This window comes from Heptranchias perlo, chromosome 9 (assembly GCF_035084215.1).
Source record: "Heptranchias perlo isolate sHepPer1 chromosome 9, sHepPer1.hap1, whole genome shotgun sequence".
In the NCBI taxonomy this organism is placed as follows: domain Eukaryota; kingdom Metazoa; phylum Chordata; class Chondrichthyes; order Hexanchiformes; family Hexanchidae; genus Heptranchias; species Heptranchias perlo.
Genome location: NC_090333.1, coordinates 28,800,257 through 28,815,958, shown reverse-complemented (window position 1 = coordinate 28,815,958; position 15,702 = coordinate 28,800,257). Strand labels below are relative to the sequence as shown.

Here is a 15,702-nt window from a genome sequence, read left to right as displayed (position 1 = left end):
CACAGAAATCTACTTTTAAAAAAAAACAAGGTGGCATTGGACAGATTATCAATGAATTCAAAATATATAACATGGAGATTTTTCAGAAACAGTACAGGTCGCTGATCTGTCACAAATGTTAAATCTAGAGTGCGTTTCGTCCATCACACTTCCAGTGTCATGTGTGTCACACTTAGTTCAAATATCGTAGTCATAAAATTGCAACAAATCAGAAATGAGCAGGGACCAATCAACAACTAGCAAGCAGGAAAGAAAATAAACAAACAATCACAAAGTTCAAAAAACTTCAGTCAATGACAACTACGAATAAAAAAATGCGAGCCAATCAAATTTTCAACATATTTTTGAAAATCCTTTCACTCACCATTGTGTTCTAAACTATGCTGGGAACTAAATACTGGAAATAAGGTTTGCAACATAATAAAGGCATAACAATAACATTTAAAAATGATTAATTTTAACTAAACACCACCAATTTGTGTGTCAGAAATGCTTATAACAATGTTTTTAATCAGACAGCTGGAAGAGGCTCAGCTTGGACTTCACTGGAATTCCTCAGAGGGCTGTGGATGCTCAGTTGGTGAGTATATTCAAGACTGAGATTGACAGATTTCACTAAGGGAATTCAAGGGACATAGGGAAAGTGGAATTGAGGTAGAAGATCAGCCACAATCTTATTGAATTGAGGAGCAGGCTCGAGGGGCCGTATAGCCTACTCCTGCTCCTGTTTCATATGTTCTTAATCCCACAGCCATCATGCCCAACTGAAGAGACTCACCAGGTTTTAGGCTACAGCCCCCAGCATGCATTTGTGCTAATGACTTGCAGACTGGACATTGACAAAGCATGCCTGGACTGACTAGTTCCAAGGGCCAACTCCCTCTAGCACTCTTTTTCAATAGAATTACGGCAGATAAAAATCTTTAGGGAAGCCATTTTTAGAATCAGTTATGATAATTTGAATTTTTATTTTTTGTATAAACATCAAAGCAAAGGAAGAACTATTCAATGTTTTCTGAAGTTACTTTGAAAGCAAAAATGGTGTACACTATTTACTAGCTTATCTCTCACAACAGCAAGTACATTTACAGAGACAAACAGATTCAGATGAGGAGAAAGGAAAGAACAAACTTGCATTTGTATAGCACCTTTCATGTTCTCAGAATGTCTCAAAGCACTTCACTGCCAATGAATTACCTTGGAAGCGTAGTTTTGTAGGCAAACATGGCAGCCAAATTACACACAAACTGCCAAGTGTGGATGAATTCAGACCAGGTTTTCATATTTTGCAATGTATTCCACATGCATCAGTTGCATTCTTTTATTTATCTCAGAACTGAAAAACAACCATTATTCTTAAAGACAAGAGCAAATTCTGGGAGGATCTGCTATTATTCAAGTTGGGAGGTAGGTTCTGAATAAAAGTGCTGATTTAAACATATATAATCAAGTAGAGCCTATTGCTAATACTAAGTCATGTTGCAGAGATATTTGGTAAAGAGACAAATTAGTTTAATCTTTTCTTAAGTTTTATAAATTTTTGGCCTTTGCTATAAAAACCCACACTGTAAACTGATGGATAGTAAAGGTAAGGAGCTGTTCCAGCTTAGAGATTTATTTCTTTATGTAAAATTGAAGTCCATGGGAATCAAGGGGAAAACTCTCCAGTGGCTGGAGTCATACCTAGCACAAAGGAAGATGGTAGTGGTTGTTGGAGGCCAATCATCTCAGCCCCAGGGCATTGCTGCAGGAGTTCCTCAGGGCAGTGTCCTAGGCCCAACCATCTTCAGCTGCTTCATCAATGACCTTCCCTCCATCATAAGGTCAGAAATGGGGATGTTCGCTGATGACTGCACAGTGTTCAGTTCCATTCGCAACCCCTCAGATAATGAAGCAGTCCGAGCCCGCATGCAGCAAGACCTGGACAACATCCAGGCTTGGGCTGATAAGTGGCAAGTAACATTCGCGCCAGATAAGTGCCAGGCAATGACCATCTCCAACAAGAGAGAGTCTAACCACCTCCCCTTGACATTCAACGGCATTACCATCGCCGAATCCCCCACCATCAACATCCTGGGGGTCACCATTGACCAGAAACTGAACTGGACCAGCCATATAAATACTGTGGCTACAAGAGCAGGTCAGAGGCTGGGTATTCTGCGGCAAGTGACTCACCTCCTGACTCCCCAAAGCCTTTGCACCATCTACAAGGCACAAGTCAGGAGTGTGATGGAATACTCTCCACTTGCCTGGATGAGTGCACCTCCAACAACACTCAAGAAGCTCGACACCATCCAAGATAAAGCAGCCCGCTTGATTGGCACCCCATCCACCACCCTAAACATTCACTCCCTTCACCACCGGCGCACAGTGGCTGCAGTGTGTACCATCCACAGGATGCACTGCAGCAACTCGCCAAGGCTTCTTCGACAGCACCTCCCAAACCCGCGACCTCTACCACCTAGAAGGACAAGAGCAGCAGGCGCATGGGAACAACACCTCCTGCACGTTCCCCTCCAAGTCACACACCATCCCGACTTGGAAATATATTGCCGTTCCTTCATTGTCGCTGGGTCAAAATCCTGGAACTCCCTTCCTAACAGCACTGTGGGAGAACCGTCACCACACGGACTGCAGCGGTTCAAGAAGGCGGCTCACCACCACCTTCTCAAGGGCAATTAGGGATGGGCAATAAATGCCGGCCTCGCCAGCGACGCCCACATCCCATGAACGAATAAAGAAAAATGTAGTATTTCCGTACATGCAGTGGGTAAAGTCAACAGTACTTCCCAGAAACCAGTCAAAAAACACTCAAAGCACTGGCTCAAAGATTTCTTACAAATATCTTTCCAAATTCTTACAATGGTGATGGGCGGCACCTCCTCCCCACTTCAACATTTCAACATTCCTCATTACAACAACATAAGTTCTGACTCACTGTGGGCAATGCCAAGGGAGATCTGCTTGCAATTACAAAAAGCACTTCATATTATTCTGTAGAGGAAAACTGGTTCACTATAAAAATGTATAATGCTTCGCTGAGGGTTTTTGTGGTTTCATCCTTGTTCAAGTCCATATCATAGAAATTTCATGTGGGTTTATGATGCTGAAATGAGGAGATTGCCCTCTGACAGCAAATTTTGCTAAAAGATGGACTTAATCAGACTTAACCTAATTCATAATTCTTTTCTAGTAAAGGTCATTTTGAACTCCCAAAAATGCAATTATGGACAAATTTGCTTGAATTGAAAGGATGTCATGCAGGTGTGCAACTTTACAGCATGTGACTTTGATGAAGAGGAATGTCTACGGTACCAGAATCACTTCTGGGAAACCGCTTACAAATAAGACACCAGTACCTAGACAAATGTAAAACATTCTCTAAAATAATGCCTTCCAATAACAAGCATGATTAGCCATAAGCAGCAAATTCTCTGCAGTGCAGCCTCACTTCTAAAACAGGAGTATGTACATAGCAATTGAATGTTATCTCAATCTAGTGTGACTTACAACACGCCTGTCTCATTAGAATCTCCCTTCTACCAACAATACCACCTTTATTTTGTTTTTTAAAAATAGGACTTGAGTTTTAAAAAAAAATTTGAAGCTTATGTCATCATGAACTTCTGGCTTGCAAGATCAAAAGAAATGCCGGAAGATTTTTGGTCTGCCACCAACTTACATACTAGCAAACAGAAACACTGCCATCCATAACCACTTAGGGTGTTCCTCGGCATCTTCCACCCTTTCAAGCAGGATGGTTCTAATATTAAAGGAATAGGACTTGAGAATGGTTGTAGTATTTTTAAAAAGTTATAAAAACATACTTAAAAAGTGAATAACTATAAACTTAAATATTGCAGATTTATCTGTGGGTTAAAACAATATAGTGGTTAAGTGCAACAACACACAGGACAGGATTTTGCTTGAATTTATTAAATCTAATTTATATTTACTTGATTGCCCGATGTTCCACATTCCCTGGTGGTCAAGGCGATGCATTTTTTTTTGAGCAATATGCAATTTATTTGTGGCTCTTTTTTTTTGATTGCCATTTGAATTTGGATCACAAGCGTGATCTGATGTATCTGGATAGTGTTCAAAATACAGCCTACAAAATCACATGCTGAGCGTTAACTCATGGGCTGAACAATGCAGCCTGTAAGGTCATACTGGCCTTATACTCAAATATACCCAAATAAACCATGGTAAAATTATCCCACAACAACTGCCTTCTGACCAGAGTCATCTTTTGATTTGTACAGGCTGAGGCAACCTTAGCTCCCAGCACAACCCCTACTTCACTAAAAGCAATAAGCAATATATGGTGCTGGAAGTCAAGGCTGAAAACTGAGAAACATCATGTTTCAAGGCAAGCCAAAGAAACACCACACAAATGGTAATTATTTTCAAGCTTACAAAGTTTTTTTTATAAGAAGATTTAGCACTTGTACGTCAGTTTCTGTACTGATTCGAATGGAAGTGTAAAGTTGAATGCAACAACTAGAAATGGTAGATTTGGGAGTTATGCTGAAGGTGAGGAGATATGAAATGTACAGGGAGGAAAGTGGAAGAAACAGTTGGGCTACGGAAAAGTTGGCAGGTAATAAGTGGAAAAAGGTTGTGGCAACTGGTTGGTAAAAGAAAGTGTTGAAAAGTTTCAGAAAGAATTCAGTGATGAGACGTTGGCACATAAGAGATTAAAGGGATGAGGTCTGAGCAGGAAAGGAGAAGTTAGGGCAGTAACAATGAAGAGAATAGTGAGGGACATGTGAGTGAGGAAATGTAAAAATCATAATTATAGTGGGTGAGAGTCTTGGGACTGAAAAATAGAAACACTTGAAGTGATAGAACCATGGAAAAGATACAGCACAGAGGGGGGCCATTCGGCCCATCGTGTCCGCGCCGGCTCGAAGAACAACCAGGTGCCCATTCTCTTCCCACTTTCCAGCACCCGATCCATAGCCCTGCAGCTTACAGCACTTTAGGTGCAGGTCCAGGTACTTTATAAAAAAGAGTTGAGGGTCCCTGCCTCGGGCAGCGAATTCCATACACTCACCACCATCTGGGTAAAAACTTTTTTCCTCATGTCCCCTCTAATCCTTCCGCCAATCAGTTTAAATCTATGTCCTCTAGTTCTTGAACTCTCCGCTAGGGGAAACAGGTACTTCCTGCCTACTCTATCGAGGCCCCTCATAATTTTGTACACCTCAACCAAGTCTCCCCTCAGCCTCCTCTGCTCCAAGGAAAACAACCCCAGCCTATCCAATCTCTCCTCGTAGCTGCAATTTTCAAGCCCTGGCAACATTCTTGTAAATCTTCTCCGCACTCTCTCCAGAGCAATTACGTCCTTTCTGTAATGTGGTGACCAGAACTGCGCACAATACTCTAGCTGTGACCTTACCAGCGTTCCATCATTACATCCCTGCTTTTGTATTCTATACCTTGGCTAATAACGGAGAGCATTCCGTAAGCCTTCTTCACAAGCTTATCTACCTGTCACCGGCCACCTTCAGGCTATGCACATGCACTCCAAGGTCTCTCACTTCCTCTACCCCTCTCAATATATTCCCATTTACTGCATATTCCCTAAGTGCATTACCTCACACTTCTCCGGGTTAAACTCCATTTGCCACTTTTCCGCCCACTCCACCAACCCATTGATATCTTCTTGGAATCTACAGCTATCCTCTTCACTATCAACTACGCGGCCAACTTTTGTGTCGTTTGCAAATTTGCCAATAATGCCCCCTACATTCAAGTCCAATTCATTAATATATACCACAAACAGCAAGGGACCCAACATTGAGCCCTGTGGCACACCACTGGAATCGGATTTTCATTCACAAAGACATCCATTGACTTTTACCCTTTGTTTCCTGTTACTGAGCCAATTTTGGATCCAATTCACCACATTTCCCTGTATCCCATGGGCTTTTACCTTTCTGACCAGTCTGCCATGTGGGACCTTGTCAAATGCCTTACTAAAATCCATGTAGACAACATCCACTGCACCACCCTCATCAATCCTCCTTGACACTTCCTCAAAGAATTCAATCAGATTTGTAAGGCATGACCTTCCCTGAACAAATCCATGCTGACTATCCCTGATTAAACCATCCCTTTCCAAGTGACAGTTTATCCTATCTCTCAGTATTGATTCTAATAGTTTGCCCACCACCGAGGTAAGACTGACCGGCCTATAATTGTTCGGCCTTTCCCTCGTACCCTTTTTAAACAATGGTACTACGTTTGCAGTCTTCCAGTCCTCCGGAACCTTCCCTGTATCTAGTGAAGATTGGAAAATGATCCTCAGAGCATCCGCTATTTCCTTCCTGGCTTCCATCAATAGCCTAGGAAATAATCCATCTGGCCCTGGTGACTTATTAACTTTCAAGGATTCCAGTCCCTCTGGTACTTCGTCTCTCGTTATGTTTACCTTATCCAATATTTCACACCTCTTCTCTTTAACTACTACTTCCGGATCATCCCTTTCCTTTGTGAATACGGAGACAAAATATTCATTTTAAACCCTACCCACATCCTCTGCTTCTACACACAAGTTACCCTTATCATCTCTGATAGGTCCCACCTTTTCCTTAGCTAGCCTCTTGTTCTTAATGTACTGATAAAACATCTTTGGGTTTTCTTCAATCTTACTAGCTAATATTTTTTCATGCCCTCTCTTTGCTTTCCTTATTTCCTTTTTTCCATCATCCCTGTACTTTCTATACGCGTCTAGGCTTTATGCAGTATTTAGCTTTCTGTGACAGTCATAAGCTTTCTTTTTCTGCTTTATCTTGCCCTGTATACGTCTAGACAACCAGGGAGCTCTAAATTTGGCAGTGCCACCCTTTTTCTGAGGGGACGTGTCTGCATTGTACCCGTAGAATTTCACTTTTTAGTGCCTCCCACTGGCTTGTCACTGATTTCTCCTCAAATAGTTGTGTCCAGTCCACTTCTGCCAAATCACCTTAGTTCTGTAAAATTTGCCTTCCCCCAATTTAAAACGTTTACTCCTGATTTAACTCTGTCCTTTTCCATAATAATGCTAAAACTAACTGAATTGTGGTCATTATCCCCAATATGGTCACCCACTGTCACTTCACCCACTTGCCCATCTTCATTTCCCAAGACTAAATCTAGAATTGCATCCCCTCTTGTTGGGCTTGTCACGTACTGGCTAAAAAAGTTCTCCTGGACACCAATCAAGAATTTTACGCCCTCTGTGCCCCTCACACTGTTTGAATCCCAATTGATGTTAGGCTGGTTGAAGTCCCCTACTATTATTGCCCTCTTATTTTTGCATTCAGAAATGTTCCTACATATTTGTTCTTCTGTCTCCCTTTCGCTATTCGGGGGTCTATAGTAGGTCTATCTACTCCTGGTAGTGTGACTGCCCCTTTTTTTATTTCTTAGCTCAACCCATATGGCCTCGGTTGATGATCCATTTAGCATATCATCCCTTCTCACAACTGTAATTGATTCTTTAACCAATAATGCTACCCCCCCTCCATCCTGCCTGAAAACTCTATATCCAGGGATATTGAGCTGCCGATTATCCCCCTCTTTAAGCCAGGTTTCCGTTATAGTAATGATATCATGCTGCCATGTGTCTATCTGTGCCCTTAGCTCATCTGCTTTGTTTGTAATACTTGTAAATGATTCATAATTGATGGTAAAGAGAGAATTGGAAAAAGACTAAAAAATAAATCAGTAACACTGGGGAAGGGAACTTAAAACCAAACAGGAAAAATGTACTTAGAAACAAACACAGAGTGGCACTGGAAAAAGCTGTACTGACAGTAAAAAAATACCCACAAATGTCCAGGGTGGGAATAAAAGCAAGTAACAGATCTAGTAAAAAAAAACTGGAAGCGAGAGTTAAAAGGAAACAGAGCTATACTTAGAAACAGAAATGCTAGGAGTAAGAGTAAAAGAATACACAAATAAAAAGCAAAATACTGCAGACACTGGAAATCTGAAACAAAAATTGAAATATCAGGAAACTCACAACAGCACAGTCAGCATCTGTTCAGAGAACAAATAAGTTGACATTTCGCATGCAGACCCTCTTCACAACTGGAACAAAAGAGGTGGACTGGTATGCAACCATGTTTTAGCAAAGACTACAAGTCTGTAAACAGATTTTAAAAACACATCTGATCCAATTCTATACAATGGATGCAAAACAAGAGAATCCCTGTACCTTGTATTGCTCGCATGTCTACTCCAGTGAAATATAAATACGCAAGAACACAAGGGAGGATTGTAAATGTGATATTGATAGATATAGAGAGAAAAACAAGTTATTTTGGATTTATGTTGGGATTTATACACGGTTTGCCATTCCTTGTAGTTATTCCTTTAAGTGCAGTAAACAGTACTTACCTTCAAACCCAAGTCTTTCTATAAGATTGAGAGGATACCATATCAGTGGTTTGTTTCCAACCGGTAGGAGAGGCTTTGGGATATTGGAGGTTAGATCCATCATGCGGGAGCCACCACCGGCTGCCATCAACACTGCCTGGAACTCCATCTTACGAATTTTCTATAAAATATATATTTAAACAAAACGCACATTAGCTTTTAAGGTACTGTACTGAAGGTGTTCTACAACTTTCAATTGAGACATCCATTTTATGAGTCCATGCTATGCTTCATTAGAGATGAAAATCTCACAACTATGGGAATGATACAATATTCATATGATTGTCTTCATGATATTTTTGACAATCAACAACAGCCAGTAATTGCATCCTTTCATCAACCACTTGCTCAGACTTAATCAGGCCATGCAAAACCTTGACATCCTGTTCAACCCACTGCTGACCTTCAAACCATATAACCTATACATCACCAAAACTGCTTACTTCCACCTCCGCAACTTCATCCACCTCCAACCCTAATCATCCCCAAAACACTTATCCACACTTTCACCACGATTACTCGATTTTTCAAATGTCTTCCTTCCCCGCACCCTCAATAAATTCCAACTTTGTCCAAAACTCAGTTGCCTGCATCATGCCCCACATTAGATTCCGTGCACCCTCAAGCCTCATCTGTACTACTCTACACTGGCTTCTTGTCCTCCCTCACATTGGATTTAAATCCTCACCTTCAAATCCCAACATACCTTTACAGTACCCTAATTCTGCAACTTTCTCTAGTATTATATTTTACATTCTCTCCCACACCATTTTGTCCTCGAACTCTAGCCAACTGTGCATCCCCTACCTCCCATCACACTACCATTCACCTGACGAAGGAGAAAGCCTCCAAAAGCTTGTGATTTTCAAATAAAACTGTTGGACTATAACCTGGTGTTGTAAGATTCCTTACACTACCATTTTTGGCAAAGGCTTTAACCACTTCATACGGTCTGGAGTTCCCTCATTACTTCCCTCTCCATCTTTTAAAACCTTTTCGACCAAGCTTTCGGTCATCTCTCCAAATTCTTCCATCATGGCTTAACATCTGTTTATTTTTATTTTTTGCCTCAGTAAAGCACCTTGGGACATGTTTCTTTGTTAAAGGTGGTATCTGTATGCAAATTGTTGTTGTTGATAGCTATGATCTAATGTAGAAGCTGTGAATCCCAATTCAAAGCAATTCTTCAGCATCAAAGTCCTCTATGCCCATAATGATGTGGAGATGCCGGTGGCATCTTTTATGCTGTGGCATTATGCCCATAATGCCACAGCATAAAAGCAACAAATGCTGTTGATAGAGACTGCAAGAGTGACTTCTATATCATGTGGAGAAGTGTCAGAACTTATTAATACCAACATGGTTCTTTGTACATAAGTTTACTTCATTTAGATTTCTTGCTATCTTTTACTCTTTTTTAAAAAATAGGGAATTGTTGCTCAATTCTCTATGGTTCTACAATATGTTATCACACTGATTACAGATCACTTTTTTTATTCATTCATGGGATGTGGGCATCGCTGGCAAGACCAGCATTTATTCCCCACCCCTAATTGCCCTTGAGAAGGTGGTGGTGAGCTGCCTTCTTGAACCGCTGCAGTCCGTGTGGTGAAGGTTCTCCCACAGTGCTGTTAGGAAGGGAGTTCCAGGATTTTGACCCAGCCACGATGAAGGAACGGCGATATATTTCCAAGTCGGGATGGTGTGTGACTTGGAGGGGAACATGCAGGTGGTGTTGTTCCCATGCGCCTGCTGCTCTTGTCCTTCTAGGTGGTAGAAGTGGCGGGTTTGGGAGGTGCTGTCGAAGAAGCCTTCGATGATATAGACTTTATTTTAGAGTTAATCGCAAAAAAAATAGATTTATTTGATTCTTGTCGAACTTCAGTTTATATTACTCATGCTCAGCGCTGATGACCCACTCCCCTGTGTGAGGAGGACAGTGCCGATTACTCTCACTCCAGTGAGGAAGGCAATGCTGATGACCCACTCCCCAGGCTCAGCCCACCCCTCCTCCAGCTCTCCTCTCCCCGGACTCGGGTTCAGACTCGGGCCCGCTCTCCCGTCCACGGACTCGGGCCCGCTCTCCCGTCCCCGGGCCGGCTCTCCCGTCCCCGGACTCGGGTTCAGACTCGGGCCGGCTCTCCCGTCCCCGGACCCGGGTTCAGACTCGGGCCGGCTCTCCTCTCCCCGGACTCGGGTTCAGACTCGGGCCCGCTCTCCTGTCCCCGGACTCGGGTTCAGACTCGGGCCCGCTCTCCTGTCCCCGGACTCGGGTTCAGACTCGGGCCCGCTCTCCTCTCCCCGGACTCGGGTTCAGACTCGGGCCCGCTCTCCTGTCCCCGGACTCGGGTTCAGACTCGGGCCCGCTCTCCTGTCCCCGGACTCGGGTTCAGACTCGGGCCCGCTCTCCTGTCCCCGGACTCGGGCCCGCTCTCCTCTCCCCGGACTCGGGTTCAGACTCGAGCCGGCTCTCCTGTCCCCGGACTCGGGTTCAGACTCGGGCCCGCTCTCCTCTCCCCGGACTCGGGTTCAGACTCGGGCCCGCTCTCCTGTCCCCGGACTCGGGTTCAGACTCGGGCCCGCTCTCCTCTCCCCGGACTCGGGCCCGCTCTCCTCTCCCCGGACTCGGGCCCGCTCTCCTCTCCCCGGACTCGGGTTCAGACTCGGGCCCGCTCTCCTGTCCCCGGACTCGGGTTCAGACTCGGGCCCGCTCTCCTGTCCCCGGACTCGGGTTCAGACTCGGGCCCGCTCTCCTCTCCCCGGACTCGGGTTCAGACTCGGGCCGGCTCTCCTGTCCCCGGACTCGGGTTCAGACTCGGGCCCGCTCTCCTCTCCCCGGACTCGGGTTCAGACTCGGGCCCGCTCTCCTCTCCCCGGACTCGGGTTCAGACTCGAGCCGGCTCTCCTGTCCCCGGACTCGGGTTCAGACTCGGGCCCGCTCTCCTCTCCCCGGACTCGGGTTCAGACTCGGGCCCGCTCTCCTGTCCCCGGACTCGGGTTCAGACTCGGGCCCGCTCTCCTGTCCCCGGACTCGGGTTCAGACTCGGGCCCGCTCTCCTCTCCCCGGACTCGGGTTCAGACTCGGGCCCGCTCTCCTGTCCCCGGACTCGGGTTCAGACTCGGGCCCGCTCTCCTGTCCCCGGACTCGGGTTCAGACTCGGGCCCGCTCTCCTGTCCCCGGACTCGGGTTCAGACTCGGGCCCGCTCTCCTCTCCCCGGACTCGGGTTCAGACTCGGGCCCGCTCTCCTGTCCCCGGACTCGGGTTCAGACTCGGGCCGGCTCTCCTCTCCCCGGACTCGGGTTCAGACTCGGGCCCGCTCTCCTCTCCCCGGACTCGGGTTCAGACTCGGGCCCGCTCTCCTCTCCCCGGACTCGGGTTCAGACTCGGGCCCGCTCTTCTGTCTCCGGACTCGGGTTCAGACTCGGGCCCGCTCTCCTGTCCCCGGACTCGGGTTCAGACTCGGGCCCGCTCTCCTCTCCCCGGACTCGGGTTCAGACTCGGGCCCGCTCTCCTCTCCCCGGACTCGGGTTCAGACTCGGGCCCGCTCTCCTCTCCCCGGACTCGGGTTCAGACTCGGGCCCGCTCTCCTGTCCCCGGACTCGGGTTCAGACTCGGGCCCGCTCTCCTGTCCCCGGACTCGGGTTCAGACTCGGGCCGGCTCTCCTGTCCCCGGACTCGGGTTCAGACTCGGGCCCGCTCTCCTCTCCCCGGACTCGGGTTCAGACTCGGGCCCGCTCTCCTGTCCCCGGACTCGGGTTCAGACTCGGGCCCGCTCTCCTCTCCCCGGACTCGGGTTCAGACTCGGGCCCGCTCTCCTGTCCCCGGACTCGGGTTCAGACTCGGGCCCGCTCTCCTGTCCCCGGACTCGGGTTCAGACTCGGGCCCGCTCTCCTGTTACCTTCTCGACGTTTCTATGGCGCCTCCTCGCGCAGCCACGCTCTGCTAACGGAACACGGCCGCCTCCGCCGATGTCGCAAAACAAAGCCGGCGGGCGAGTGAAGGGAAGGATCGCAGTTCACCCGAAGGTTTGAGTGTCCGGTGTTTTCAAACGGTGGCGGTCTGGGTCTGTCGCGGGATGTGTGCTTGGTGTTCGGGGGAATCGTGTCCCGCTCGAAGCTGAGGAATGGAGAGAAGTGACCCTCATTGCACAGTCAGCACAAAACGACAGCTCTGGGGCTTCCCACACACACACACACACACACAACTCAAACCCTGACCAAAAACACAAGGTGCAGCTCAAGAACAACCCTGAACAAATGCTTATTACCAAGGTGACTGAAGTTAAAACTATTTACATTACATTGTATTTCAGGATTTTTAATCAGTGTTTTGGGCTCACGTTCCACAATTCATTTTGCTTTTCTGTGAAAACTGAAACCCAAGGGTCTCAAGTATGACTTTTTTTTAAAAAAAAGTAGTTACAATGGGAGTGCAGAGGAACATGAAATTGTCATGACTTAAACGATAGCTCTGTTCATTAAACTTATTCTGGCATTGCCAGGCTGTGCATGGAATGGTAGAGTAGACACTCACTGCTGTGGATATTTCTTTGTATTCCCTCTGGGTAGTATTCCTTGGGATCCTGCAGTGCTCAGTCACAAAGTGTATCTCCCTTTTCTGCGTCTCACATCCTGCCACAGTGTTTCCACTGCCAATCAGAGAACTTCCTGCTGACCTGGGAGCTTTTCTGAAAATGTAAGATCAGTAATGATGAATCCTGCCCCTTTAAGGTGCAGCAGCACACTGTTTCCTGCACCCAGACCAGCGAGCTCTGAATCTGATAATTTTTTAACACCTGGAGCTTGCCCAAAAATTATAATGAGATTAATCCCCTCTCCGCTCCTCCGTGCGCGCGCCCCCCCCCCCCCCCTCAAAAGAAATTACAGCGGGGTCAACACTCATTAGAACTGCACTTTTGAGAAAGCCACCAGCAGTCTGATTTGGATATAAGGCTAGATGGAGTGGTGTCCAAATTTGCAGATGATACTAAAATAGAAAACTGTAAACAATTTTACAACACCAAGTTATAGTCCAGCAATTTTATTTTAAATTCACAAGCTTTCGGAGACTTCCTCCTTCCTCAGGTAAATGTTTCAGGAGCTCCTTGAAGCTACGCATTTATACATATAGAACAATACACTGGGTTCCCTCCCAGATACCACCATCACACGAGAGGACACCACCCACCAGGTGCATGGTTCATACTCCTGTGACTCGGCCAACGTTGTCTACCTCATACGTTGCAGGAAAGGATGCCCCAGAGCATGGTACATTGGCGAGACCATGCAGACGCTGCGACAACGGATGAACGGACACCACGCAACAATCGCCAAACAGGAGGGTTCCCTCCCAGTCGGGGAACACTTCAGCAGTCATGGACATTCATCCACCGACCTTCGGGTAAGCGTACTCCAAGGCGGCCTTCGAGACACACGACAACGCAAAATCGTCGAGCAGAAATTGATAGCCAAGTTCCGCACCCATGAGGACGGCCTCAACCGGGATCTTGGGTTCATGTCACGCTACACGTTACCCCACCAGCGAACAAATGTTATCTGTTTTTAATATAATGGGTCATTTGCTGGCTCTCTCTGCCTTCCGGATGTTTCTGCCTCTCTCTGTTTTTTTTCTCTGTTTTTTTTTCCCTGTTTGTTTTTTTGTTGAATGTGTATTCGGGGGTTCTGCAGGTGACACCTCTCTGTCTGAACACGGTGATTGCCTTGGCAACGGGCAGTTGCAGGGGCAGTCTGTAAACACCATGTATTGTTCTATATGTATAAATGCGTAGGCTTCAAGGAGCTCCTGAAACATTTACCTGAGGAAGGAGGAAGTCTCCGAAAGCTTGTGAATTTAAAATAAAATTGCTGGACTATAACTTGGTGTTGTAAAATTGTTTACAATTGTCAACCCCAGTCCATCACCGGCATCTCCACATCACTAAAATAGAAGGCATAGTAAATCATTCTGAGGACCAAGGGAATGTTGATAAGATGGTGGAATGGGCAAAAAAGTGGAAGATGGGATTCGGACATTAAGTTTGAGGTGGTACATTTTAGTTAAAAAATGTAATAATTATACTTTGGAAGGTTGGATGGTGTGGTACAGCAGAGGGATTTTGAGGTTTCATGTTCACAAAACATTAAAAGCAGCACCTCAAATGGATAAGGCCATTAAAAAAAACTAATGGTTTTATGGCAAGAGGTATAGAATATAAAAATCGAGATGTAACGGTGACCCTTAGTAACAATAACAATAACAATAAGCACCTTTAACAGAGAAAGAGTCCCAAGGCACTTCACAGAAGCGTAATCAGACAAAAAAAATTGAGCCAAAGAGGGAGATATTAGGAGGGATGACCAAAAGCTTGGTCAAACAGGTGGAGTTTAAGAAGAGGAGAGGGAGGTGGAGGGGGTTAGGGAGGGACCTAGCCTATGAAGGCACGGAGTGAAGGGAGAGAGCAATGCACAAAAGACCAAAGTTAGAGGAATGGAGTTCAACTAAGACCACTGTGCAGTTTTGGGATTCACACTATAGGAAGGATAAGGCAATAGAAAGGATATAGTGCAGATTCACTAGGATGCTGCCTGATATGAGGAAGTACAAATTTGAAGAAAGACTTGAAAAACTGTGTCTGCTTTTATTAGAACAGAGGAGATTACGGGATGGTTTGATAGACACGTTTAAAGATATGACGGCATGGGACAGGGTAGAGAGAAACTGTTTCCAGTGGTTCAGGGTTCTAGAAGGAGGGGACATAGATATAAGATTAAATGTAAGAGATTTAGGGCAGCAAGCAGGAGAAATTTTTTTTACAGAGGGTTTTAAGAATGTGGAATACTCTACAGGTGTTAGTGATTGAAGCAGAGACCATTTTAACATTTAAGAATAGGTTATATCGGTTCATGAAGGAGTAGGGGATAAAGGGATGAGGGAACACGGTGCACATTGGATTAGGACTACTGCTCATTTGAAGTATAAACACCAACACAGACTGGTTGGGCCAAATGGCCTGCTTTCATGTTGTAATTTCCATGTATTGTGAGAGCCAACGGAGCAGTCTCAGAATCTGCAGTTAGAGAGCCAGCCAGAGTGGGAGAAACATGAAAATCAGGTGTGCAGCAAATGTATAAGGTACAGTTGAATCTTCCTGTAAAGTTTTTAATTCATATATTAGTCTCTTGTTGATGCTTCTGCCAGACTTCTATATTAATGAAGAACTTTACCGTAAAAGCCTTACATCCCTCACTCCCAATCCTGACAATCATGTCTC

The 15,702-nt window shown here is 45.6% G+C and overlaps 1 protein-coding gene and 1 long non-coding RNA gene across 6 annotated transcripts in view; one reads left to right on the top strand and one right to left on the bottom strand.

Moving 5' to 3' along the window:
- Positions 1-15,702, bottom strand: part of eif2b3 (eukaryotic translation initiation factor 2B, subunit 3 gamma) — a 135,471-nt gene that overhangs the window by 98,351 nt on the left and 21,418 nt on the right. For 2 of the 5 annotated variants that reach the window (XM_067990090.1, XM_067990089.1), the window contains exons 2-3: positions 12,966-13,119; positions 8,392-8,551 (exon numbers count right to left, since the gene is read on the bottom strand). In XM_067990090.1, the coding sequence (XP_067846191.1) occupies positions 8,392-8,539 (148 nt within the window). In that variant the 5' untranslated portion in view covers positions 8,540-8,551; positions 12,966-13,119. Of the gene's footprint in view, positions 1-8,391; positions 8,552-9,511; positions 9,673-12,330; positions 12,614-12,965; positions 13,120-15,702 lie in introns of those variants that run through there. The other 3 variants (XR_010963847.1, XM_067990088.1, XM_067990091.1) reach the window with 3 other exon arrangements.
- Positions 12,237-14,307, top strand: LOC137325236 (uncharacterized). Its single transcript, XR_010963848.1, has 2 exons — positions 12,237-12,703; positions 13,679-14,307. It is a non-coding gene; the product is annotated as an uncharacterized lncRNA (long non-coding RNA).